Source organism: Rhipicephalus sanguineus, chromosome 8 (genome assembly GCF_013339695.2).
Source record: "Rhipicephalus sanguineus isolate Rsan-2018 chromosome 8, BIME_Rsan_1.4, whole genome shotgun sequence".
Classification (NCBI taxonomy): domain Eukaryota; kingdom Metazoa; phylum Arthropoda; class Arachnida; order Ixodida; family Ixodidae; genus Rhipicephalus; species Rhipicephalus sanguineus.
This window is the reverse complement of record NC_051183.1, coordinates 61,534,359-61,562,281: the sequence shown is the minus strand read 5'-3', so window position 1 is coordinate 61,562,281 and position 27,923 is coordinate 61,534,359. Positions and strand designations below refer to the sequence as shown.

The following is a 27,923-nucleotide window of genomic DNA, read 5'->3' as shown; positions in this document are numbered from 1 at the left end:
ATCAGGCACAACACCAACAAAGTGCGCATGATGCCTTACATGTTTTTAGCGGGTACCACGGCTCTCCGTTGAATGACGAAAAATAGCATAGTGGCTGCTGCCCTACTTCACAGAAATTATGATTTATAGCGTAGTGGGTTCCTCGCAAGTGCACTTGCATCGGTTGCCAAGGAAGCCCATGAGCTCATCATCCATTTCCTCAGGGTCTCAACAAAGTTCTTCCCCCCTCTCTCGGTCTCTCTTTCTCACGTCAATGCATGTTATATTGCATGGTGGGAGAGTTAAATAGTGACCGGGCGTCACACAATGCGAATTACGTAACTGGTGAGCCGTTTAAAGCTTCCAACCCATTACAAAGGGCTGAGCCACAATTCTTCATCGTCATCAGTCGTCACGTAAACAAAGTGCACATAATGCCTTACATATGTGTAGCTGGAACCTCGCTTCTGCGCACAATGACGAATAATGGCGTTGTAGGTGCTTCCCAATTTCACAAATATTGTGATTCATGGCGTAGTGGGGACCTTGCTAGTGTACTTGTATTAGTAGCCCCAAGAGAGTTTACAACGGGCTCTAGAAATGCCGCTCTTCCAGCTTTCGCTGTGACTGTGCTGCGCTTTCCGCGCAGGCCTGGCATTTTTTTCTTCGCACACACAGCTTACGTTCAGTGTGATCGCGAGCGCGCATGTCGGCACGTGGCAGCCTCCCAAACTATGCAGCTCACAATGCTCAAATTAGCCAATAGCGTGAAATTTGGGTATATGGTGTGGTCATTTGGGTATGTGGCATCATTTGTAGATAAAAGAGGGAACGATTTCTAGCTGACTTTGAGAATTAATTGTACATTCCAAGCCGCGTGCTGCGCTATAATGTATGGCTCGCATGTTCTCGGGAACCTCGACTACCAATCGGCAGCCTTTCCGGACCATGCTGAAAAAGTGTTGCAGGGTCCCTTAAACACTGTTTTCGTTAACATTAGCTCGTTGAACTACCGTTACAATGCGCAGGCAAACTTAGTGACTTTGCAAGTGCACGCTCAGCCATTAGCGCCATTTGTTGAAGTCACACGAGAAGGCTTAGCAACATTCACTATAAAAAATATCTGAAAGACTCTTCTCAGCATCAAAACACGTGGGTTGGATAGAAGTGCTTCGATACTAAACAACACTCGCTAGAAAGGTTGGAGCCTATTTTAGACACTTCTCGTGTAATTGTAAACGTCTCCATGCCGTGTGCTATGAAAACTCTGTTCTTTGGTTAAATACACTGCTGTTTGTCTTGGCTTGCAGTCTTCGTTCAAGTTAATGTGGTTGGGAAGAGCTGCCATATCCAAGTGAACACCGTATTTACGTATAACACAATGTTGTGGAAATAATAAATAAAGGTATAATTACTTATTTACCCATTTTAATTGCCATCGATTTCCTTTCCCTGGTACAAGCACACTTCCCAAATGACAACACATTCAAATGCGCTTGTCCGGTGATGCTAAACTTGCACGTCTGACTTGAATGTTACCACATGTCATCTCTCATCTTGCTGTCCAATCAAATTAACGTGTGACAGTAACCTTCTGTGAAGTCACGCTGCCTTGGCAGAAGAGAAGCCTTTGGCAAGGGGCACCAATTGCAAGTTCTGTTCGTTCAACAAAGCATTACATCTGCTCAATGGTTCTCAACCACAGAACACTAAGCAGAACGATGTGGACGTCTTCGCGAATTTTCCGGTCAACGCATTTACTGGCATACGCATGAACAGCAGGCATCACACCGTACGAACTATGTAAAAACGCTCATTTATTCCTTCAGAAAACAACTGTTTCCTTTTTATCTTTGCTCTCCAATCATCTACAATAGCGAAATGAAAAACAAAAATGCATCCTTCGACAGAACATAAGATACAAACTGCTTCGAACACATACATCCACACGCTTTAATCTCACAAATGATCGTTTTATATCTGTCCAATCAAGCACACCAAATGCACAAACACCAACCACGCTTCTTCGAGGATTTGAAACACGCACACATCAGCAGTTTTTTCTTTTTCTCCATTTAGCTTTTTTTTTCGAAACAGGTTCCGTCATCGTTGGAAGGGGAGAGAAAAATGGGAAGAAAAAAATGTGAAGCACGCACACGCACACACACACTGGCATGTGCAAAAAATCCGCCCAATGCCGCCTCTCGTCAACACGCACATTCACACGGGCGTTCTGTTCTCATCCGCTTCGCATGAAGGGTGACCGACGTGTAAAAAAATGCTCGCTCCGTTGCCTCTCAAGTCCGTCTTGTCGAAGCGGCGCCTGCTGAAGAGTCTTCGCATCTGCCGAGGAGTCTTCTGCGTTAACCGAAGAGTCTTCAGGGCTCCTCGCGATGACGCCGCTTTGCTGCCACTCTTTCAGCAAACGAAAAAAAGGGATCGCAACGGCAAAAGCGAAGACTTCTCCACGTCTCGCGAGGTTTCCCTCGATCTTCGCAAAGTTCTTCCCACCAGAGAAAACACTGAAGTCGTAACTAAATAAAACTGCAGCACAACCATGGGCGTCACTGTACGAAAACTTCTGAGAAACCAAAAAAAAAATTATAATAATTTTCAGACGCAACCTGCAATGCGCTTGAAGGATGCAAGAGAAAAGAAACCGTTTTTTTTACAAATATGCGATCACAAAAAGAAAAAAAAATAAGGATATCGGAGCTGTGTGACTGACTTCAGCTGACTCTAACGACAGACTTAAACGAAGAGTTGTTCCAAAATAAATAGGTAAAACCTGCACAAACAGAAGAGACGGAGAGAAGAAAGAAAACGAGACACACGATAAACCTTCTGAAATGCCCGACAAGTGGGGGAGGGGAGATGCACAAACCACGGCGAAAGGACTCGAAAAGACCTAGCACTTTCAGGACGAGAGGAGGGGAAAACGATGAAAGAGACGTCAGCATACAGTAGAACGCTGCCCCACAAGGGCAATATTGTAAAAATGCACGTCAGTACCGGCAACGTTGGATAGGTGGCGATACCGGTACTCGTAAAAAAAAAATATAGCGAGAGAGACACAGACGAGAGAAAGGAATTACAAAGAAGCAAGCTTCAGGCTTGTATCACGCCCCACTGTTGACGATGCGTTCCTCTTTCTCCTCCTCATCCTCCTCCCAAGTAGACGTGGTCGCGAGCGCTTCGATGGCTTGCAAGTGCCGTCGGTGGTGTCGGTGACGACGACGAATCCGCGAAGTCTTCGCCGCCGAGGCACCACTCACACAAACCAAACACCGCCACCACTCGCACACACACAGCCACACACCGAAGCCGGGCTTCCCTGCTGGACTTCAGACGATTACAAAGAACAAAATCTTAAAAAGCCAGCATTGTCTTTCGCCCACAACGGCCACTACGAAAGGGCGAGAGACCGCCGTGTTCCCCACTCTGTTCCTACGACGCCATTCTCTAGAACTGCCCCCTACTACTGTTCCAAAGTCCCGCAGTCGCGACACTATAAACATACGCAATGTTCCAACTGTTCTTTGCATCAAGCTTCTAAAAAGGCTGGGCTCAAAAAAAGCCTCGCACACACGCGTGCCGGCAGAACGTACCGAGAAAAGTGAGAGGGTTGCCCTGATTTTGTACGGGCAAACGCAAACAGCTGCAGTTGCCCCGCTGGTCAATAAAAATCATCTGCGAGATCGACTGCCAGATCGCAGACATTGGGCTCGCTCCCAAATCCACGGTACGTTCCGCCAGCGACGCTCCGCAGCGGCCACGACGTTGTGTGGCACGCATAGCACACGGCAGTTCATACGACGCGCCTTCTTTTGTCTGTGTGCGTGCCTGCAAAAATGGTATGATGGGGAGGAAAGACGCACGGGTGTCCCAACACACAGGGGGAGAGGGCACGTATAATTTAGGAAGCAAAAGTGCCTAGTGAAACCACAGATAGCCTCAACCAAAGTGAGTACTGCGCCAGAAGAGTGTGTGTGTGCAAAGGGAAGAAGAAAAAAAAGCGAAACAATGATGTTCGGCGGGTGCGACGAGCTTTTGTGGCGAAAAAATAAGGACACATGGGAGGATGAAGAGGAAGGAGGGAGGTGCTGCCCCTCCAGAGGCCGATGCGTGGGGTAATAAGGAAGGCAAGCGGAAACAGGAACTTGTGAGCCGAGGAAGGGATGGTGTGTAGAAGAGGAGCGGGGGGAAGGAAGGAAAAAGGACGAGAGCTCTACATAAATACAAGGGCTGAGGCTCAGTCCTGCATCTCTTCGGGAATCTCGTGCGGGTTAAGGATTCCGGGGACGAGCATGCGGATCTTGCGCTTCTCTTCTTCCGCCTGCCGCAGCGCCGCTTCCCGCTCTTCGAGGAACAGGTCGCTGTCGTCCTCGCCGGTGTACTCCTGCGGAAGGAGACACCGAATTAACCCGCTTTTGCGGCTACTGCAATCGCGTCAGCACAGCCTGTAGGAGTCTACTGTGGGTACGATGACCATTCGTGAGCGAAATCCCAGCTTGGCAATAACTCACTCACGAATTATTCAACGTACCGCAGCTTTTTTTTTTTTTAGATGGGTTTAGAACATCCGTTTTTGTTTTATTGCTCAAGTGCTCATCCCAGATTATTCTGATATGCTGGTTTACTTTGTTATTGAGTAAGGCTTGTTGCTGGGCTAGTTGGTTGACGTCAAAGGAATACATTAGCGCAAGCTAGGAAACAAAGACTTGAGAAAGAAGCAGGAAGAAGCAGAAAGTTGAAGTTTAACGATCGACATTTCTGCTTCCTCTTACATCTTTCTCAAGTCTTTGTTTCCTAGTTTGCGCTAATATGTATCCCTTTTACTTTGTCATCAGTTTAGGAAAAATTTTTACACGAAAAAGGCACATAAAATGTTTGATATTTTAAAAATTACACATTGTACTTAAGTATAACTGCATATTTGAAGTAACACACACATATATATAATAACTCAGCAAGGTTCATCAAAATTGATCAAGAATTTTAAAACGAGTTTGAAAGGGACTGACAACCATCCAGAACATGTAATTAGATACTGGGGTAAGACCATGACTTATAGTAACAGAATTCAGCATTCTTTTCGCAATTTGAATAGGATTTGTATTTTTAAATTGCGTTTGAAGGTCACACAAGCTGGTATGTCAAACCACCTGGAGGAAAAACCTTGGTACTGCGCAAAGGAGTCATCCGCACTGATTTAAGTATTTTGTTGTAAGGCAAGCCATAATTCATGCTTAGAAATACAGCAAGTGTATTATACTAGGCATACTCACTGTATTCCATGCTTATTACGAGGTAAGAGGAGTTGACGCTGACAAGCAATGCTGCCTTTGCATGCGTGTGGATGTGCCGCATGCATGCGTGCCAAATCGCAGCACGTGAACACGAACCACAGCAACAGAGACTTCGTAAACATAAGGCCTCACTTGTTTGCTGGCATATAATCATCATCGCGCTTAACTACCAGTGTTCGCAGCATATGCTGCGTATACGACTTCATCGGTGCTGCAGATTGAAAAATTCTGACAAAAAAATTCTCCACGGCATTTTCTACGAAGCCGTTCCATGATTACTGCGAGGAAACAGCGCGAAAAACGGAACTAAGTCGAAGGAACAAACAACACAAGCGCTTGTGTAGCACTAAAGAAAAACATGCACCACAAAAATTGATTGCCAGACCCTTAAAAGCACGATGTCCCCCACTTAAAGGGGCCCTGCAACACCTTTCTTAATTATATTGGAATAGTCTCATTATTGACGTATGACTCTTCACGAGTCATATGCCGCAAAAATTTTTCGAATCCGTCAAGTCTAAGTGGTGTTACCAAATTATAGAGATCACGTTCCGCAGCTTTCTCTCTCAACTCAACGCAGCGAGCGCGCGGAAAGCTGCGCGCGGCGTGAGGGGAGGGAGGGAGGGCGGAGGTGCGAGGAGGCGACGTCAGCGCCGGCGGCATTTTTTTCATTTTTTTCTCTCTGGCGTCTCGGCGCAACCACGTGGTCTGTGCCGCCACTTCCGGTCGGCTTGCGTCGTTCTCGTCGAGCGGAGTCGATCGCGCTGTGTATCGCGCGTGCTTGAAAACTGCGCGTCGGTTTGGTAATGTTGGGTGTGCACCTCGAACGCCGTAGTGTTTTCATCACTCTGCCAACCATGGAAGCAAACGTGCGCGCTCGTTTGGAACGAATGACAGCTGAGATCGGTTTCGGCCCATACTCCGATACACCGCCTCATAAGACGGCACTGGCAGACGACCCCGAAGCGCCGCCATTACCGGACGCCAGCATTGTTATCGGAGACACGCTGCGCCCGTGCCTCGGTCGGTCGTGAGAACGTGCCGACGATGCAGTTCTCAGCTGACGAGGCAACACTCGAACGGCTGCCACTCTCAACAGCAACCGGCGATGGTCAAAAGCACAGAAATACAGTTGAACCCCTTTATAAGAGGCATGCATGGGGGAGAAATTCTTGCCTGTTATATGAGGTGTCTCTTATAAGCAGGGTACTAAGTTATGCATTTTCCTATCAACCCTTACTTTCATGTAGCACGCTGGTGTCTCTTATACCCCACGTGTCTCTTATATCAGTGTCTCTTATAAAGGGGTTCAACTGTATTCACGTTTTCGGCACTGCGCATGGCAAAGAAAACGGAACCACGCAACTACGAGCAGACGAGCTGTCGGTGAGACCGGAAGTGCTAATATTAATGTTTGTTCGGTGTTTTTAACGCGATAACATAATATAAACGTACATATTATCTACTTATTGAACTCAAAATTAACAACGAAAGTAATAATGAGGGTGTTATCGTGATTATAACATCAGCCAATGGTGGAACTGCCGACAATTGCGTCATATTTTGCGACTAATACATCATTTGTCGAGAGAAGAGGGAGCGATTTTCAGCTGACTGAGAATTTATTGTAAATTCCAGGCCGTGCGCATCGCTATAATATTTGGCTCGCGTGTTCTCGAGAGCCTCGACTACCGATCGGCAGCGCTTTTTGAGCATGCTCGAAAAGTGTTGCAGGGCCCCTTTAACTTCTGAACGTCATTTCTTGTGCACATGTGGCACGGGTATAACTTTAGTTCCCATGCAGCAATGGAGGGATGGCCATTATATTGCAGTTTTCCACACTCATGACTTACCCTTATTTGGACGAGGAAGTCCCTCAGGTGTTCCTTGAAAGCCTGAATGTCCTGGTTGAGATTGAAGAAACCCTGAACAGTGATCTTCACTTGCGCACTGCAGTAAGAAAAATGATGCATCCAGCACATCAGCTACAACCCAGTTTTTTTTTTTGACCTATAACTGCTCTTTCTATAACTTATGGGAGTCTATAGGAATGTGTTTATGTTTTTGGTGCAGCATTGATGCAGAGTGTCTAATGTGTGTAACATAATGTCGCATGTCGTGGTAATTGCATTATCATGAATGAATTATTTTTCGTTGTTATTCTACACTCATTCCCAGTTTCTTTTCTCATTGGAAGTGAATCCTAGTTCAATGTTTGCTTTCTACACACAATTTGTTCTCGCAATTACATATCTTAGTTTAGACTGCGTCTTGGCCTATATGGGTCTAACCAGTGTTGTGTACCTTCACATACTGTACTAAAGGAACTTGTAATAAAGAACTAACTTGGCACAACGTAGCAACAATGGAAACTCTGTTCGTTCAACTACAAAAAAGCGAGTCAACTCACTCGGAGAGGTGGCTGAACGCCGTCTTCAACAGGTTTGCCACAAAGTCCTGCACGTAGACCACGTTGGTGATCCCGTTGGCTTGCATCGTTGGGTTGAGTGGCACAGTGACCTTGTTTGCCTCCACTATGCTGAACATGTAGGCCAGGATGGATGCCTGCATTGACAGGCCTGCAACAGAGGAAGGTCAGCATGGCTATGGCATGAAAGCACGCTAGCAGATAACAACAATGCCATAAAACAATGGCTGCACAGCACTCTTAGCCGCACAGCCAATTTCTTGTGCAGCACTCTGCTGCCAATCTCTAGTCAAGCAACATTACAAAGAGCATTACAAAACAGCACTACAAAACCTATGGACACAATTTATGTGCAGTCGATTAAGTGCCAGCCAGCTGATCCAGAACAGGCAACGCATAGACACAGTGATGAACTGTGATAATGGATGAAATTGCTGCTACCAGGTACACCTGTAACAAATATGGTTCGGGCAGCCTATTGTTAAGGCCCATCAAACTCTGGTGACGATAGGCAGCAAAGCCCTTACTTGGATTTTGCAAAACTTCCCTGCTCTGAATGTTATCCTAATGTTTAGGGTAGTCTACAAGAAAGACGCTGGAACGCTTTCACCACACATGCAACTCCTCTGTTGGAAGAACGTACGTACCAGCCGTGTGAGATGTGTCCGTCACCACAGAGAACAGGTGCTGCATGATGTCAGTGTAGTACGTCTGGTAGAAGCTTTGTGACGCCACTTCCTCTTGGCCAATGTTTTGGAGAAGCTGGTACAGGATCTGCAGACCTGCACAAACCATCATGCGAAAATCAAAACCAACAGATTCACTGACACCAGTAACTAAAAGGTGAAAGCCTTACCGTATTTATTCGAATCTAGGCCGATAGTTTTTTCGGAATTTCTTTGTATCAAACTCCAGGGTCGGCTTAGATTCGAGGATTTTGAAAAACGCGCCATTTTTCATCGAGAAAAGTGTTGCAAAACTAGCGCCACCTAGACAGTATTGTAGCCGTTAGTAGCCGAGCCAACACCTGGCTTAAGGACGCACGCGAGGCCGCCATTTTTATCTTTGCGGCGAGTGTTGAGGCGAGCCGTTCGTCAGTTCGAGTCTCGCTTCGAGTGGGCTGTGTGTGGCGTAGCTCAATGGCGCCAAACGAGCGTAGTCATTATAGTGCGGCGTATAAAAGGAAAGTTGTGCTAGCCGCAGAGTCGTCCTCCAACGTTCAAGCCGGGTGGGACTTTGGAGTGGACGAAAAGAATGTTCGTCGCTGGAGGGGCCAACGGGAGAAGCTCTTCTCGTGCGCTGCAACGAGGATGGCTTTTACCGGTCCACGGAAAGGCTGTCACCCTGAAATGGAGACGGCATTGGCCGACTTCGTTCGGACGCAGCGAGCAGCTGCCCTTCCAGTGACAACGGAAGTGCTCCAGGCGACGGCGAGGGCGCTTTCAAGGGAGCAAGGTGTTTCAGCGGCAGACTTCAAAGCCAGCCGAGGCTGGCTGCAGAAATTCATGAAGCGCTTTGGCTTCAGCCTCCGTCGTCGCACCTCAATCGTCCAAAAGTTACCGTCTGACTATGAAGAGAAGTTGCTAGAGTTCCAGCGCTTCGTGCTTCGGAAGAGAGAATCAAGAGCGTATCTGCTAGGCCAAATCGGCAACGCGGACCAAACACCGGTGTATTTTGATATGCCGGTGACGTACGCAGTCTCAGAAAAAGGGACCAAGGAAGTGAAGGTGCGCTCTGCGGGCTATGAAAAGCAGCGCGCGACTGTGATGCTGTGCTGCACAATAAATGTCTTCTCTTTGTAAATTTTACCCGGCCTACATTGGAGGTAAGTTTTTTTTTTTTTTTCGGGCTTCGGACTTTAGGGCGTCGGCTTAGAATCGGGGTCGGCCTAGATTCGAGTAATTACGGTATTTGTCTCATGAAAAAAAAAAATTCAATAGTAATAATAATAATAATAATAATAATAATAATAATAATAATAATAATAATAATAATATATAATATTATTATTTTATCTAGGGTTTTATGTCCCAAAACCACAATGTGATTATGAGAGACGCCTTAGTGGGGGATTACAGAAATTTTGACCGTCTGGTGTTCTTTAACGTGCACTGACATCGCACAGTACACAGGCCTCTAGCATTTCGCCTCCATCGAAATGCGACCACCAATGGCCGGGATCGAACCCGCGACCTTCGGGTCAGCAGCCGAGCACTGTAACCGCTATACCGCGGCGGACTAAAAAAAAAAAAAAAATACAGTATGCATTCAAAAGTCAATGCACACTTTATCAACTGCAAATATAAATTGAAATCTCAGAGACTGAGGTTTAGCTCTCAGATTAACTTGGTTATTTTTCATTCCTCATTTTGTCAATTTTAATGCCATAAGGGGAGCGGACGTGCTATATTTTAGTCTGAAGTAAGTGGAAAAATAATGAGTAATATTTCTGAAATTACTTGCTCGATGTAATTTGTTATATTATTAAATTACCAGCCCACAAAAGTAATCATTACAGCAAAGAGTAATTTAATTGCTGCAACTTAATTACTGCTGAGTCTAGTGCATGCTTACCAACATCGGCCACATTCCTCATGGTGTGCTTGAAGGCCCAGATGATTGAGTCTAAGACGAGCTTGAATTGTGCTGGGGGTATGCTCAAAAGTGCTGCAAAAATGGAGAACAAGGTCAGGAAATCGACAAATCACCTAAGAAAGCAAGAAAAATCCACACAGAATCTCTTTTGGTGGCTGCCTAAGTGATGCGCAAGTGTAGCGTTTTACTGCAGGCTGCGGCATCCCCTAGAACATTGTTTCCAGGCAGCACTGACATGGCGCCTTTCATCTTTCCAGTGTGGCCCAACAGAAGGTGCGTTCCACGGCCACCGAAACGCGACTGTGGCATAAATATTCACAAAGTTGGAATCCTCCTGATGCACTGCAAGTACAATGCAGTGCAAGACAAGTATATTCGCATTCTGCAAGCATGGTTGCTTAGCACAGTGACGAAGACACTCACATTCGAACATGGGGGCCTGGGTTCAAAAGCCTTATTGCGTCTCATTCATTTATTTATTTACACTCAAACCTCGATATAACGAACACGGTTATAACGACTTATCCGTTATAACGAAGTAAATGAAAAGTAGTCTTGTCATAGAAACAGTGTTACAAATAAACGTGTATAAACGTGCAATGAGTGGCAAGTAGTGTTGCATTGTGGGCTGCACACGATTCCCCGTCTAATTACCTTAACAGTCACGAAACACTCGCAGCTAATGATTACCCTTCGTTTCGGTATTACAGTGCCAGTTTAGTGCACTGAAAGTACGGTAATACCATGCCGGTTCAAGGGTGCACATGCGCGAACTTTACCGTTCTGAAACAATTTCTGTAATGATACTGGGTCCACTGTGACCGGGTCTATCCGTATACGGTAAGCTGCGCGTCGTGTGAAAGGTGGCTCGTCCTTGGCTTATATTAAATTTCATCGGCCCTATCGAAGCGATTTCAAGCGCTGCTATCTACAGACTTATGCACTCTTCCCATAGCAAGATTAAAAAGTTTTAGTCTGTCCACAAACTTTTTAGAGTTAGCATTTTACCCGATCGCAGCCACTCCAAACTTGAGCCGCCTGGACAGGTGGCGTCATCTGGCGGTAGAATGCGCAATCAGTAAAGCACATAACTAAGCAAGTGTGTTCTACTTAAAGGGGCCCTCCAACACTATTCAACCCTCCATTTTTTACTTGCGGGTTGCGTAGACTGATGGCTGGGGATAATTTTAGCATAAGTTTAAGCACCGATATCAAATTATTTAGTATTTTAATCACGCGTTGAAGTCGCTACATCGCTGCTGACCGCATCAGCGCGTAGTGGCGCTTGCCAGAACTATTGCGGGCGGAAATGACGAAGATGGGCGCTGGCCTATGATTGGATAAATGTAACGTTAGAAGTAATAACGGCGTTGCATCAAAGTTGAGATTACTATTGTGTTTCGTTTTTCTTTTCTGTGCTTTTTCAATGAACTCCAAATAGCCGCCGTCGCAACAGAAAATATCACTACAACCACAAAGTACGACAGAGGCGCCGGTTGCCATTTCGCCTCTGGTTGCTCTGGCTTTCTTTTTTTTTTTTTTTTTGCCTGCGCCGGTCGGATGTCCATATGAAACGCTTGCCCCTCTTCCTTCTTTTTGCGTCTGTACGTTTGCGAGCTGCCTCTTTCCGCATGTGCGGTAGGCTCATGATTGTTGTTGAAACGGTGCAAGTAATCCTCTTCGTTGAATTGTTGTCGCTGCACACTTGTAACTCGTCGGGCTGCTCACCGAACAACAACAACCCGCGTAGGGGCGACCGTGTTTAACCGCCCATGCCGTTCCACAAATTCCCTTCTCAGAATGAGAAGAGGGAATGACATGGAATGTCGTTGTAAGGAACAGCAGACAAAGCCTCCCCAGCCTCGCTACGAAGCAGTAGCACCCGCTCAAGTTCTGACAAGTCAGGAGGAACCACGTTTGTTACTATGGCAACGACGTCAACAATACGTTGGAAAGGAGAAGCAACAATGGTGTGCGAGCTTCCCCTACGTAAGAGCTTTCAGCCCATTTCATTGGAGCGCCATCCGACGTCACAGCAGAGAGTGAAATGTGGTCACGTGACCCCGCGAAAATAGAGTTGAGGGCAGGCATTTTTTTTTCTTGTATTTTGAATTTTCTAAATTGAATAACTTCGTACTGCGTGCCGCTATCGCTGCCGTTCTTGCTGCACTAGTTCGTCCGTACTTCAGTCTACGCAATCCACGAGTAAAAAATGGGGGGTTGAAGAGTGTTAGAGGGCCCCTTTAATCAAAGAGGAATGGTGATTCTAGTTGGCCTCCAAATGTGTCTTAATAGCAGCTGTCATTGTCCGACAGCTCCGAGGCACTTGTGCATGTGGCTTGGTCAGTCACAGACATGGTACGGCTGTTGCGGCAAGGCCACCTTTCCACTGAAGATCTGCTCTTCGCCGCTTTCACAGCTTCCAAACTCCGCACTGGCAGGGCCAGCATGCCTTGCACGATTTCCAGTTTTTGACAGCTTTTACATCACGCGAAGATGGTACTGCTCGGTTGGGTTTCGGTGTTGCGTTTTTTTTGCTTATTTAAAATAATTGTCCAATTTGTAGAGTACAGTAAAACCTCGGTAATTTGTACTCGGTTAATTGGGAATCCCGGATAATTTGTATTATTTGCGCGGTCCCAAATTTTTACATGTAAATTTAACCGGACAATTGGTGCGGCCAGTCTGCGACTTCCCGGTTAATTGGCACACTTGGCCGCGACTTCCAAGATATGCAAAGGGTGTTGCGAATCTCGGAGGCTGTAACTAAAACGCATTTTTTTTTGATGTACGGATCTCGAAGGCCATGTTTTTTTTACCGGAAATACGTCGTAGACGCCATGTTTTAGCAATTGCCAGGCGGCGATGCGTGCGGTTGCGATCATGATCATCATCATCTCAACAGCGATGTTAGCCACTCTAGCGAAGTGAATGTTTTGTGGAGTCTTTGTGCCATTTGGATGTCGGCTGGCGAGCATTGTGCGATTCGGTGCGACTGCTCCATTTGTCTCCTGTCTCCGCTTGAGTGTCTTCCCTGTGAATTAGTTGATTGAGGTGTGCTTGGAAGGAAGATGCCGAAGTACAAGAGCTTGTCCCTGCACGAAAAGGTGTGCTTAATTGAAGAGGCCAGCAAGTCGACGGCGTCGAAAACGAGAAGAGGCAACCTCCGCTGAGTTTGCTGCAACCGCTGTCACTTGCCCGTTTGATGAAGAAGGGGAGACTCTCTGCGCTCGATATGAGGCTTTGCACGCGGACGAGGAGTGCACTCCAATCGGATTCTCCGAGTACGCAAATGTCGAGTGCACAGTGCAGACGTGTTACGCCGACATCGACAGCGAGATAGCTGCGAGATCGACCGATTCGGCCTCTAATGTTGACAGCGATGACGAGCCCTGGCGGATGTCATCGATGCCTTGAGTGTTGTGCGCAGCTTTGTCGAGTGCAACGGCGGCGAGGCCGAGATGCTGCGCCTCATTGAGAGGCTGGAAAATATGACTTTCAGTGCTGGGAACTACCGAACGCGTCAGTCACGCATGGAGAATTTTTTCTCCAAGTAGGCTGACTTGCCACAATAAAGGTGTGACTTCCGTACATCACGTTTTCTGGCTGATTTCTTTGATTTCGCGTTGTTTCGGATAATTGGGAATCCCGCTTAATTGGGATATTTTTCTCGGTCCCGAGGCCTTCGAATTAACGCTACTATATGCTACTATACGGCCGGTGACATGAGCATCCCAGGTACACAGAAGCACCATTACTTTTAACACGGTAAAAAAATCGCCGGAGTTGGCCTTTAAGGTCATGCTAATTAAGGCAGTGCTAATTAAGACCATAATAATCATGTGTGTGCTAATTAAGACCTTGCTAATTAAGATCCTCTTAATCTAGGTCGAACACAAGCTGCGCTGTTAGTTCAGCCTTGCACTACTAGTGCAAGCTACCCACATTTTTCCCCCCTCACTGCCGAAAATATCCTGCACATCATCACTGTTCTTACTACAGGAATCATTGGACCAGAAATAAGTCTTCCTGCAAATGTGAACACAACAGCCCATCTCTCTCGCAAACTGTGAAGAATGTCCTAAGGAAAGTTAACAGAGCTCACAACAAAGGCACTAAAGAATAAGACAAGAAAAGCAGTGTGCAATAGAAAACAATTGCTGGGTGAAGGAGTCACTGTCTTTGTCATTAGTACTGCTAACTGTTCTCTGAATGTGAATTAATGAATTTATTTAACCACATAAGTACATGAAAGCACAGTGGGCGTTATAAGTTTAAAGGCCACTAGGTCGGAGAAAACTTTGGATTTCCCAGCATATTACGATTGTTTTCAGTCGAACTGCACAGTGCATGTTAGCGCGTTTTAGCACAGGCCATGTCTCGTGGTCCATAAATTTTTGACACTGACTGTAGATAAGCAAAACATTTTTTTGTCTGTAACGAACATGCACTTACCGGGGAAGCAGTGAGTAACTACGGCTTGAAGGAGGAGGAAGAAGTTTGTCCTGTGCTCGGGAAATTCTTCAAAATCCTGCAAATAGGTACGGACAAGTCACTCGAGCGTGCACACAAAGTGCTCCCAGACTTTGCTAGCGAAGTGGTGCAAAATTGGTGCCGACATGAAGCACTCAAGTCTCGCAAGTGTTCTGTTAAATGAGCCAGTTTGCTGTGCATGTTACACCAGCATTGTGGTCACACAGTGAATGTTCACAATGTCAAAACGGTTAAGTAGATGGAGTGGGCACAAATTATGGCAGTTATAAACGGTGACCTTACCTTGTTGATCATACTCAACGTGCACTCAAACACCGCGTCGAAGATCTTTGGAATCTCGCATGTGATGAAGCCCTGCAACAAGTATACTGAAGTTAGTGAACAATGATCACAAGTGGCGTATTTTCTCGCATATAACATGCCCCCACATAGAACTTACACATAGAAGTACAACTTGCAAAAAAAATTTTTTTTTACAAAGAAAGATCCCCACATATTGTTGTGAGGCCACCTTCCTTTCACTGTCGTAAACCATTGCCATGAAGTCATCTTGCACACCAAAATTCGCGTACAACCCATACCCCGACTTTAGCTCCTAATTTTCTGCATTCCTTGTGCGGGTTATATGCGAGAAAATGCGGTACGTAGGCCCAGCCAGTTACCTGGTGGAATCGGGTCACCCAAACAAGCAACAAGGTGCATGCATGCATGCAATGAGCTTTGGATATTGTTCTACGATACAAAACTCTAACGAAGTAGATAATCAAAAAGGCTTTCCCACTTTAATGAGATCGAAACACTATTCAACCTTGGTAGTACGTTTTCCTGGTTATAGAGCAGCTGAAGCTTGGGCTACACGACTCTAGCAGGGCATTTAGCAGGTTCATGTAATACATTTTCCTTTAAAGGGCCCCTCACCAGGCCACATAGCAAATTTTAGTTAGACACTGGAAGTTGTTGTGTGCCGAATGAAGAGCAGTATGCTGCAAGAATTTTTCAGATCGGCTCATTACGAGCTGAGAAAAACAATAATTTGTAGCGGCGCGAAACCATGATGCGAGGAGGCGAGTTTCAAACCCTTGCCACTCACCCCGTGTAGCCTTAGCAAGACAAATCCCTTCCCTGCCCTCTTCACTTGACACATACGCATGAACACGTCATGCGCATGCATGGTCACGTGCTCATGACGTGCCCGAGCCAGCCCGAGCACGTGAGCGGCGTTGCACGGCTATGGTAGCACAGCCGCTACCTTTTTTTTTTATGTAGCGGCCGTGGGAGTTTTGTCGGCGTTCTCTGTGGTCTACTGCCTGTTTCTGCAGGACGGGCATGAAAGCTGACACATTTGTACGGGCACGAGAGTGGCGGTATCATGAGCCAGTGCCGCATTAACGTTTACTTGGACGCAGTAGAATAGATGAGCATAATGAGTGCTTGAAGGCGCCAGAACATTACTTTCGTTTCCAGGGCTGGCATCTGCTTGATGCACTAACAGAGGGGACACGAACGCATGGGAAAGGGAGGCACATTAGCCCCGCATCTCGCTGCAATCCACGAAAAAAAAAAAATGAAAAAGACGCACACATTGCCTTTATTAATGAGAACTAACAGACAATAACGCCAAGGAAAGTACAGGGGGTGTTATCTGTAGTATTTGGAATATAAATGCGAAGAAAGTAAAGTGGATGAAAAGATGACTTGCCGCCGGTAGGGACCCTGCCGGTCCCTGCCGGCGGCAAGTAAAACCGTGAGTGCGCTACGCGCACTCACGGTTTTACATATCTACCCAACTATCAGAGATACCGTCTAATCAATAACAGAACTCCGGCATAGATGTTCTTGGATAGATAGGGGCCTTCGTGGGAGTGTACTATCGTCACGCGGTCATGACTTATTGTGCGCATGCATTGTCCAGGGAGGCAAGTTTATGTTGTTTTAATAAATCAGCAAAGTTAAACAGTACGAAGGACTAGGACACAAGAAATATGAACACACAGGACCAGGACACAGGACGTGTTTCTTGCATTACTGTCCTTCGTGCTGTTTAACTTTGCAGATGTCGCACCAACCTGCCCAAACCAAAGCACTCCTAAACAAAATTTAATAAATCAGTTGTTAGTCTGCGTTCATCCTGCGTTCTACTCTGGTGTTTCGTCCTAAGTGCAGTTTCAGTTCTCAAAATACTGCACAGAAGCCACGCTCACCTCTAACCGGTGGACGATCATCGACATCGCAGACAGCACCTCGGGTTCTCGCGCTGCCGGCACCGTGCACCGCTGGTAGTCCAGCAGCACTGCATCCAGCAACGGTGGGATGAAGTTCTCGAGCACCATCTTGGGGTCGGTGGTGCGCGACACCCAACCGGCGATGAGCTTCAGGGTCTCTTTCTTGACGGTGCGCATGGAGCGGATAAGCGGCTGCTTGGTGACTCCCTCGCCGTTCAGGGCCACTGCCGCGCTGATGTTCTCGCTCATCACTTTGTACACGTTCAGCATGTCCAGGTAGATGCGGCCCAGCTGCGTCACGTACGGATGGCCCAGGGCCTTGCACGCCCTCACGTTGGTCTTGAGGATGTTGCCCAGCTGCCGTACGGCGTCGGGGTCCTTCAGGACATCGACGTTCTGTGCGGAGGCAAGGCGTTGTCACTCAGTACGACCTGGTAGGCTACATCTAAGTAACAAGCCTTTAAAGGGACACTAAAGTGAAATAATGAACCAGTTTGGATTGATAAATTGCATTCTGAGAACTCCAATATCGTTAATTTCAGCATCATATGTTTATTAATAGAAGAGAAAATCAAGGTCAATGTTTCACTTTTAAAAGCCGCGTCGAAATCTCCGCACGTGACATCAAGGATTTCAAATTATGTTTTTCGTATTTTTTGTACTGGCTCAATGAAATTTCCTGAAACTTAGTATGTAAAGTCTCTGGGCCCATCAGAGGACGGTATACTTAATTTTCACCGATTAGGGACTACGTAGGCCCTAGTGGATGATGTCATGGCGGTTGGTGCATGAATCTCCAGGTGGCGTCGCCACCAACATTTTCTTTTTGCACGTTTTCTCGCTTACCAAACGTTTTCTTGCGGCAAAACGTGGCGATTGTGGTACTGTGAAAGAGTAGTTTACTATAGTCGGATACAACTTTAGAAGTCCGCGGCATTTCCTCCGCAAAGGCGGATGCACCAAAGACTGCACCAATAGGCACGCACTCCAGAATGAAATCGTGAGCCGGATTGCCAGCGAACATTGAACATTGCGGAGTGCATGAGCGGGACTATTCCTTTAGTCGTGGAGGTGATCGACTGCCGTGCTGCGGTCGTCTAGGCAGGGCCTTTCACGGTTAAAGTTGCATCCAAATGTATGAGAAAAATGCGTTGTTCTCTTTAGTGTCCCTTTAAGCTTGCGCTTCTTTTGGGATGATTATTTGCTCATTATCACCGCGGCATCTGGCAGCTATGACACAGAGTGGTGGACGCACACACCTTGCTGGCCTGCTTGATGATGTCGTCCCAGACCTGGTTGGGGAGGAGCATGTACCGGTCGACGAGGCGTTCCTGTTGGGCCTGGTCGGCTTGCGCGGAGATCATGTATCCGACAGCCTCGCAGAAGGTGTGCACCTGCTGGGGCTGCAGGTCGTAGATGATGGAGCTCATGTTGGCCAGGATCTCCTCGATGAAGGGCACCGCCTCGCCCACCTGCACCTGGACAAAGTGGCGCCGGCACTTCTGCGCTATCTTGATGAACGTGTCGCACGCCATGTCCTGCACGCCCTCGTGCGTCTCTGAAAGACAAACCCAAGAGGACAGAGATCAAACGAGGGGAAAAAAAAAGAAAAAACGTGCGAGGCCTATGTCGCTAAGGGCAGCAGCCGCCAATCCTTCTTTCCTGTGGCGTTCAAAGAGTGTTAAAAGAGCAATATTTCCACGCTTAACAGAATACAAATGCAGTAGACTCTTCAGTAAACGGAATTGTAGCTTAAATGAAACAACTGCCTCTAACGTGACTGTTTCTCCCTGTTCATCTCCCAGTCAATGGAAGTCCTGTTAAATGGAACATATTTTTCTGGTCCCTACAAGTTCCATTTTAACAAGATTCTAATGTACTAGAGAAAAAAAAAAAATAAGGAGTTTCGTACTACATACGTTTTCTAATTTCTAAACATGATAAAGGATACAGTTTGAATAGAACCTGGCCTAAAAAAAGAAGAAAGTGTTGTTAATTACATTAGGACGCGTGCATGTAATGCCATCCAAATTTGACATTCCGTTAACTGACAATTTTCTATATGGTACAGACATCTCGTTTGATTACCTTGGGCCCCATAACAAAACAGACAACAGAACAGTAACAAAACAAGAGCATGTCTCGGCATGCTTATGAAATATTTGCATCGTTGGATAAGCCAAGTGTAATACTGAAGCGCTGCACACCACTTTTGAGAGATTCTACCGGAACGATACTAGAGATTTAAAAGGTTCGGAAACGCTGCTTTGGCTAACAGAGACCACAAACTGTAAGGCCGTCTAAGGGCAAAGGGTTCTTATTGAATGCTGGGAAGTTGACTGTACCGAGCTTGGCTGCCCTATTTGTTCAAAGAGGTGCCATGTCGGTGCTTTCTTCTCGGCAAATCATTTGAAATCTTTCTCTGCTTGTCAATCATTCTCCCTCAAGACCACATTAAGCATTGTGTAACTTCACATTTTAACAGAAAATGAGTAGCAAATTTATGAATCAAGTATAAATCAAATAGCAAGGATATTACAATGAAGGCTCCTATTTCCGAGTGTGCGCTCACCCCGATTGCATCATTTGGACATAAACACCACGGCAGCTGTACAAATTTGGAAGCAACTGCTTCCTAAAGATGTACAACCTGAAGTGGTAAATAAAAAACGTATAACGTGCCAGAAACTTGAGACCAGCGTATCCAAGTAAATGCAGGGCTGAAGTATACTTGAGGAGAACTTCTTCTTGGCCTAGTTGGTATTGCTTTCTGTATGACATTTTGCCACTAGTAAAGACCACACACACAAGAAAGTCGTCGCGTTCAAGTCTTTCTTGTGTGTGTTGTCTTTACTAGCGGCAAAATGTCATACAGGGCTGAAGTGCAAAATCGCATTGAATGTCTTTCCAAAAATGCAGCGGTAAGGAGTCAAGTTTTAATTCTATCAAGAGAAAGTGAAAATGAGCAATCGGCTCTCATAATACTCACTAATGACTGAAAAGAAAGCAGGGTGAAGAATAAACTTTCAAAAACTAGAGAGTGAAGTCGTCAAGTATTGATTCATTCAGGATCTCAAACCAAGCACAAGGAAATGAACTTCACAAAAATTGCATAAAGGGGCCCTGCAACACTTTTTCAAAACATAATCCAAAAACGCTGCCAATCTGTTGTCAAGGCTCCTGGGAACATGTGAGCCAAATATTATCACACCGCAAGCAGTAGGGAGTTTTCATTGTGTCAAAGACGAACAAAAGTCACTGGCCGACTTCTCAGTAAACTGCGGATGCCGCCGACAGGAGCGAGAGCAAGGTGGCGAGAAGCACCTTTGCCAAGGCACCGATGTGTATCCGCCACCGAAAATTGTTGTTCTACGCATCATTTTGTCTGTGGATGTGATCCACCAGAACCTAGCTGCATACAGCTTTGCTGCAACAACATTGTGGCTGCATGACACCCCCATGCCATACCCTTCTGCTTAGCTTTCAAGCAACTCGAAGTGACGAAATAATTTTTACAGCAGGAGATTCATAGGGCAACAGAGTCCAGTAATAAGGTCATTGCAAGAAAACTTGGTAAATGTGTTGCAGGGCCCCTTTTAATGCATTGTCACGGATATGTCTTACTTGATTTCAGCGGGCAGATGAAATCGCTCACGACCAGCAGCACTGAAAATACTTCCCCCACTAATGTGTTACCCACTGACACATAACTGAATCGAGCGAGAGAGTTTCGCAGTGAAAGCTTGCTATTCAAGACCCGCGATTCGAGCTTCTTCATGTGGTTCCTGCAAACATGTATGTAACCAGATAATTCGGAAAAAAAAAAAGGTATGGTAAGTGCAAGGAGTGCAGACTGAAAAAATGTGAAGCAGTGCTCATGTATAACCAAAACGCAGTTGCAGAGCATGCATTGCTGTAATTATTGTTCCGAAAGGAACAGGGGGACACATCCATGCTTAGAGAGTTATCTTATCTTGACACCTAATTTTTTTCTGTTTTACGCCATGGTTTTTTCACTACAATTTTGCCAACAAGTTATCTTGTTTACACTCGATGAAAGGCTTATTTATGTGACGAATGTTCAGGAAGCTGCTGAGAAGGCAAATTATGAGATGTTTAACATGCTAGCTTAACACAACAAGGCTAGAGCCTTCTTGGCTACACTGTGGCTTTAGACAATTATGCAAAAAAAGAACTGGAGATGATGAGTACGCCTGCTTAGATGAAGATATGTGTCACATCCACCACTACTGCACTAAGAAGGATGCTGCTGGATGTAGATGCCTGTTGTTGAAAGGTTGTTCCACACATCTTTGTCATGGGTGGTATTGCCCAACATTCCCAAGACAACAATTAGTGTGTGTGTGTGTGTGTGTGTGTGTGTGTGTGTGTGTGTGCGTGCGTGCGTGCGTGTGTTTGTGTGTGTGTGTGTGTGTGTGTGTGTGTCCAAGAATGTAGGCAGCTACTATCGTACCGAATAGCAGTCAAGCGTGGAACATGTATCGCAAACGTCGTGGCTTTGACCCTTATTCTATATATGAAGCCTATTTCAAGACTTATGCCAACTCGTCATTTAAAATTTTTTTGGCTTCCTTCGTTTCGTGTGGTCCTTTCACACAAACAGCTTACTTCAATCTTGCCGATTCATTCGTTGGTTGCTTCACGCAAAAGCACTTACTTGCATGACGCTTCCAAAAACAGTGTTATATCAATTATGAAGATATAACGATTTGCAAAACAACATAAAGATTGCTGAATTTACAAAATGAGGTTCACTCAGAAAAGAAAAACACACAAGAAAGTAAAAGAAGGCAATTAACAATAAACTAAAGCAACCATTCGCAAAAATTAATGCTGGATTTGTTGTGCATACTAACGAACTGACACACTATGATTTTCTGCAGATATTGATTTTATAGCTCTAGGATGCTTTGCAAGCATTCTGCTCAATTTCTGAGAGTAAATGCAATAGTGTGCAAAGCACCCTTAAGACAAAGACAAAAACTGAGATGAAGGTATCGTCTCATTTTTTATTGCAGCTCATACATTCCAAGTCCAGGCATCCAGAACATTCACACAACACAATCACACATCTGCGACACATCTTGAAGAGGAAACAAAAGTGAAAATTCAGGGTAGCTACAAAGCCGAAGCTTTTTTTTCAGTAGTGACAAAAGTCCATTCACAATGCTTCCAGGCACTCCTTCACACACGCACACATTCAGAAAGTTCAAGACATCACACAAAAGCTTGAATGGAAAATGAAATGGAGTACTGGAATACAAGCGATGTTACAAATTACAAAGTTTAGAAGCAATTGCAGCTACAAAGGCACACTGCTTCGAGCCCATGAATATGAAGACACCTGTAAACAACTTAAAACCTATAAAAAAAGGAAAAAGAAGCTCCAGCAAGCACCTGTTTTAATGCAACATCCTTTACCACGCAAAATACGTGAGTATATTAATTTTAAGCACTTTCATTTCAGCAAGTGACACTGTTTATGAACTGTACGCCTGAAATAATGGCTTCTGCTTACGTACAGCAATTCAGAAGCAGTACTGCACAGCCTGCCACTATGAGCTTGCTAATGATTGTAAAAACGTTTCGATAACTCAGGCAACTTTAAATGCAGCAATAAGCAGGTATCCATTTATAACAGTAGCAGTGACAGGTCAACTTATCCCATGCAAAGTCACAGTCTTTATTGCAACATCACAGTTGATCACACAAACGATCTCCTGAGAACATCACCACCGATCATTCACACCTGAGCACACACGCACATTCACCACAACCAGCACGCACTATCAATGTACACACGGACCAGAACACAGCCATCAAAGAGAGCAGCCAATGACCGGCAAAATTGCGTTGAAAACAAAAGGAAAGAAAGCCACATTCACGTGAACTATGCCAAACTTAAAAAAAAAAAAAAACAACATTAAGTATTGGGGAAGGTCAGAGGTCACTTGTCACTGGAAGGCTTTTAAAACTCACACCATCTGCCGCTCAAGGGGACCACTGAGGCGATGCGAAGCAGCGTTTCGGCATGTCGAGCCCGCCTTTCAGAAGCGAAGTTGAGAGGGGAAAGTGGGAAGGGGAGGAGAGGAGGAAGGGAGAGGGAAAGTAGAAAGGAGGAGAGGAGAGGGGGGAAAACAGAGAGGGGGAGTGGAGAAGAGGTGTGTGGAGAGGGCTTGCGCATGTGCAGAAAGGGTGGTCACGCCGCACACCACCACCACTGGATTGAACTCCGCCATAAGATGCTTCGCATATAAAAAGTTATTGCACAATTGTAACTTGTATTAAGTGCACACCAGTGCAAAGAACACATGTAAGTGCATTACCTATATCTGTTTTAACTGCCATTATGCCGTGGCTATGCATCAATTTTTGAAGTCTTACCAACGAGGCCAATGTCACAGAGGTGGTCCGTAGTAGAGCTTAGAAATGCTACCAACAGATACAGCGTTTACACCCATTACATGACCCTAAATCATTATAGCAAGCTAGTTAGTATTGTTCAACCAATACGACCGCACTGCCTAGCATTTGTCCAAATCGCACAACTCAAGACACACATTCACGCATCCAAACAAGGCCAAAAGACATTCACTCAGACCTGCGAACGGAAGGAAAAAAAAGAATGTTCACAAGCATGAACAAACGTAACAGAATGGTTGGAGTAGGTATCCCAGTGATACCTGCTCCTTGATATCCCAGTGATACCTACTCCCAGGTATCCCAGTGATACCTATGTGCTCCCAAAATGAAGAAAGACTCAGCGAAGTTTTGCAGCCTTCCACAGCAACACAGATAGGTCAGTTGGCTGTGCAAAAGCTGCCTCTAGTTGAACTTAGATAAGTTTCTAAACGTGAATTAAAGATGGCAATGAACACGTCGCACAGTGACATATCAAGGGAAACGAACACAAGTTCTCCACCTACAAGAAACATGCTAAAAAAACATTGCAATCTAAGACAGGTATCATATTCACGAACACCGTCCCTGTGTTCAACAGCAGAAGGCACATCTTGTACGTGTGCATCGCAAAGGCCACACCAACGATAGAAAACATGCATTGTACGTACTGTTGGTTACATCGCAAAGGTCAACACAGGAAGGCCAAATTGAGCACCTAAGTGAGTGGTGGAGTGCCCATAGATTGAAATGCCACAATTTAAGGGCTAACTGAACTTTCATCGCTGTGCATACCAAACTCGCTCAATGTATGGCTATTTTGATCCAAACTGGTACTGTCAGAAAACTGAACAATAACTTTTTGAAAAAAAATGTTTTGTGACCAGCAACACGAAGTAATTCTTTGTACTGCACGCCCCAGAAATTGCAGGACACATGCACAGCAAATGGTCTCGCAAATTTTTTTTTTCTCATTTCCAAAGACTTACCTTGACATCTAGCTAAGCATGAATAATGCACTACGAACACAGCCGAATGTTCCCTTTTGATGTCATCAGCATTTGCCGTCCTTTGTTTTTGAGATATTCGCAAATCATCAATGCAGTGAGCTGTATGAAATACGGCTGAAACTCACCTGTGTTGAAAAAGTTTGCCGTCTCAAGTATTTTCTCGGGTACCGCAGTGCGTGTGCTATAGATGCGACGTATTGGAAAGGTTGCTAGAAAAATAAACCTTATCTTTCAAACGCAAATTTTCCACTGAAAGGCCATAGCTGTATTTAGTAAGGATGGCAGTAAAAGTTGGTTACGAAGAGTAAGGCAATTAAGGTGTGCTGATACATATAACACTAGCCAGGGGTGCTCAGACGAGCCGGTGATTGTGTCAGACCGAGAAAGTTGAGTGCACTGCGCAATCCTGTAAAGCGTTGGTGATGAACAGGATTGCAAAGCTTGGTGTCGAGTCATGGACTATGCGTGGCAAATAAGAAATTGCATGGGTGGGAGTGCAGACAATGCGCCAGCACTCCCTCTCACACCTCTCTGCGCAGCTGCGGAGTTTTTGCCGACTATGCTCTGCTTCGAGATACGGTGCATTTTATATGCATGTAAGCTGTGAAAACCAAAGTTTTCGCAACTCGCTCTAAATGGCACCAAACAATTAAGCTTTAAAAGATATTTCAGCAACATAGGGAAAGCCTGGAATACATGTTCTCGGAACACCTACCCAGACAGCCATCTCTAAAAAAAAACAGTGACAAGGAACCTAGATGCACAAGTGCATGTTATTTGGCCACCAACAGGGACAGTAGGGGCTATGTTTTTCCCACAACAACACCAGTACCTCAGTGAAGCCAAAACTCACAAAGCCTAGGCTATCAAACTGACATCGTTTGTATCCTGTACCAAGGAACAGACTAGTTAATACATTCACTTCTTTATGCTTAACATACTTCACAATGTTGACAGGGTGTGTGACAGATGGCACTACACCTCTACGCATCGTTCTCGGTAAACCGAACTCCCTAATAAGACCAAATTTTCCCGGCCCGTTGAGGTTCCAAGATTCTACAGTATATCAAGCCACATTTAGCACATAAGCCTCTTCATTATGCCATATTTCCTCGCGTATAACCGACACAAAAAACACAGAAAATTCGGAGTTAGGGTTGGGGTGCAAGTTACATGTCAATTACGGTGTGCAAGGTAGCATCACGGAAATGCTAGTAAGTAAGGCAGCACTGACAGCAGTGTCTGAAATTGACAGTGTATGTGGGGATGAGGAAGTGGCCCTGTGACTAAAAGTGATTGAAAATAAAGCTTTTGGCAATCTTTGAGCATAATTAGTGGGGTCAGAAAAAAATTGTTTCGGCCAACGCCTGCGATCACTCAACAAAACTGTCCTTATCTTAAATGGTCACTTCAAAGGGTCCCTGCAACACTTTTTGAACATACAAAAAGATATCGTTTTTATCCCAAATGGTCACTTCAAAGGGGCCCTGCGACACTTTTTGAACATACTCGGGATTCACTGCAGATCGGTAGTCGGGGCTCTTGTGAACATGCGAGTCAAATATAGCAGTGCACAGTGCACGGAGTTTGCACTTTCATTTCACGGACAGCTGAAAATGGTTCGCTCTCCTCTCAGCAAACTTAAATGGGCACGGCTAATGGCTGATTTTGTGATCCCGAATGCATCCTCGGTAATGTTTATATTGTTAATTTCGAGCTCAATAAACAACAGATATAAATTTATCTCACTTCGGAAACACCTAAGTAAGCCCTCTTAGTACTTCCTGTCTCGATCAGTGGTCATCTGCATATTTTATTTCTTCCCATGTTCATATGAGGCGGCACACGGTTTGGTGAAGCCCGCGCTATTTCGAAATCTACGGACCTGAGTGGGTTGCTTGCCTTGCACTGAACTTTCTACCACAGTACTTACCGATTCATACTGTCAGTTCCAAATCCACTGGCACGCTGGCCAGTGCGCACTTTCTCTAATAGGTGCCTCGCAAGCTAGACGCCTTGGCAGACACTGCTTGGTGCTTAGCTAATTGAAACTGCTTCAAAATGCGCTATCTGGGTTTCGCTACTATCCGTCAGTCAACCTGACGCAGTACAACACCGGTGAGCACCTGCTACTCGCAGAGCTTGGCCATACTTTAGTACCAACCATGGCGCAATCGTGCCAGAAGTGCTTGTGCGCTGCATAGTTACAGCGGGCGCGACGGGGTGCCGCGGCAGTGGTCTCGTGATTACTCGCGAGCATAGCAGTACTGTAGATTTTTTTTTTTTTTCGAAATTTTCGAAATCGGGGGTCTCCCGGGCAAATTGCGAGAGTTAGCAGGTACGAGCACGGCAGCAAGAGGGGGAGGAAAAACGTTGTGCCGACTCACCGTGCATGAACTCGAAGAGCTTGTTGACGACAGTCTTGAGGAACTTCCAGTGGGCGCGAAGGAAGCGTGGGTACTGCCCCACTACGTACATGATGTTGGAGGCGATGATGGCCTTGTTGTCCTTGCCGCGCTTCTGCTCGCACAGCCCGAGCAGGTCCTTGATGACCGTCACCAGGAACCGCTTCTCGTCCTCTTCGTGCATTGCCCCACTGATGGAGCCGATGGCCCAGCACAGCTGCGCACGAGGGTCAGGGGTCGCCGTCAGGTTTGGGATACATGCAACAACTTGCAACAGACTGAGGCCCAATCTTTGCACACGTTCTGCGACAAAATGTTCTATCGCGTCGCACGGGATTGGTTCAGGCTCGTCCAACGGTCAAACGCAAGAACAGCAACCGTAAGAGGCAGTCCCGTTTATCACTGTGTTGTCTGCTGGGCAATGAACAGGCACCTAACGGACGGAGTCACCGTTCCATTTGATAGAACGGATATAGTACGGTCTCTAGATGACTTGGACCGGAGAAGTGTATTAGCTTGCTTTGTGTCTGGCTTAATCCAATCCCATGCCGACAGTGTGTAAAAATGGCTACCAGTGCCCCGACCAAACGTCTCGCGAAACTGCGACGCCACCTACGCCCAATCAAGACATTAACCCAAAAAGTTGTTAAAGTCATCGCGCCCTTAAATTTCAGGCTTTGAAAAACAATGCCCCCAAATATTGGTATTACGTTATAAGAATCCTGTATTTCTTGATACGTCGAAAACGTTTCTGAATTCATTATACGATCCCCCAGCAGACAATCAAAACGCAACGCATTCTTCCGGGGCACTTCCACTATGCCTATTGGCCGTTTGCTCCCTCTCAGTCTCTTGTGATGTGTTACGTTCTGTCACAGAATGTGTAGAAGACTGCGTGTCAGGAATTAATACCATAATATTACACTAGAGGAAAATCTGGCACTAGTGTCTAAGGGAGCAGCAACGCAAGGCGCTTCAGCCAGCATGGGAATGATGGGCAGTACATGGATTTGCCTAAGCCAGTACGTTCATTCTGCTCCATGTGGCTTTTTTTGACATTT

The 27,923-nt window shown here is 45.7% G+C and overlaps 1 protein-coding gene across 1 annotated transcript in view; it reads right to left on the bottom strand.

Moving 5' to 3' along the window:
- Nucleotides 1-1,776: 1,776 nt before the first annotated feature.
- The window catches only part of LOC119402011 (exportin-1), a gene marked incomplete at its 5' end in the record, with an annotated part of 45,947 nt that continues 19,800 nt past the window's right edge, over nt 1,777-27,923 (bottom strand). The window contains 10 exon segments of the mRNA XM_037669044.1: nt 1,777-4,378; nt 7,142-7,238; nt 7,699-7,867; nt 8,364-8,498; nt 10,291-10,383; nt 14,767-14,842; nt 15,088-15,159; nt 17,007-17,423; nt 18,287-18,585; nt 26,845-27,079. Of these exon segments, the coding sequence (XP_037524972.1) occupies nt 4,232-4,378; nt 7,142-7,238; nt 7,699-7,867; nt 8,364-8,498; nt 10,291-10,383; nt 14,767-14,842; nt 15,088-15,159; nt 17,007-17,423; nt 18,287-18,585; nt 26,845-27,079 (1,740 nt within the window).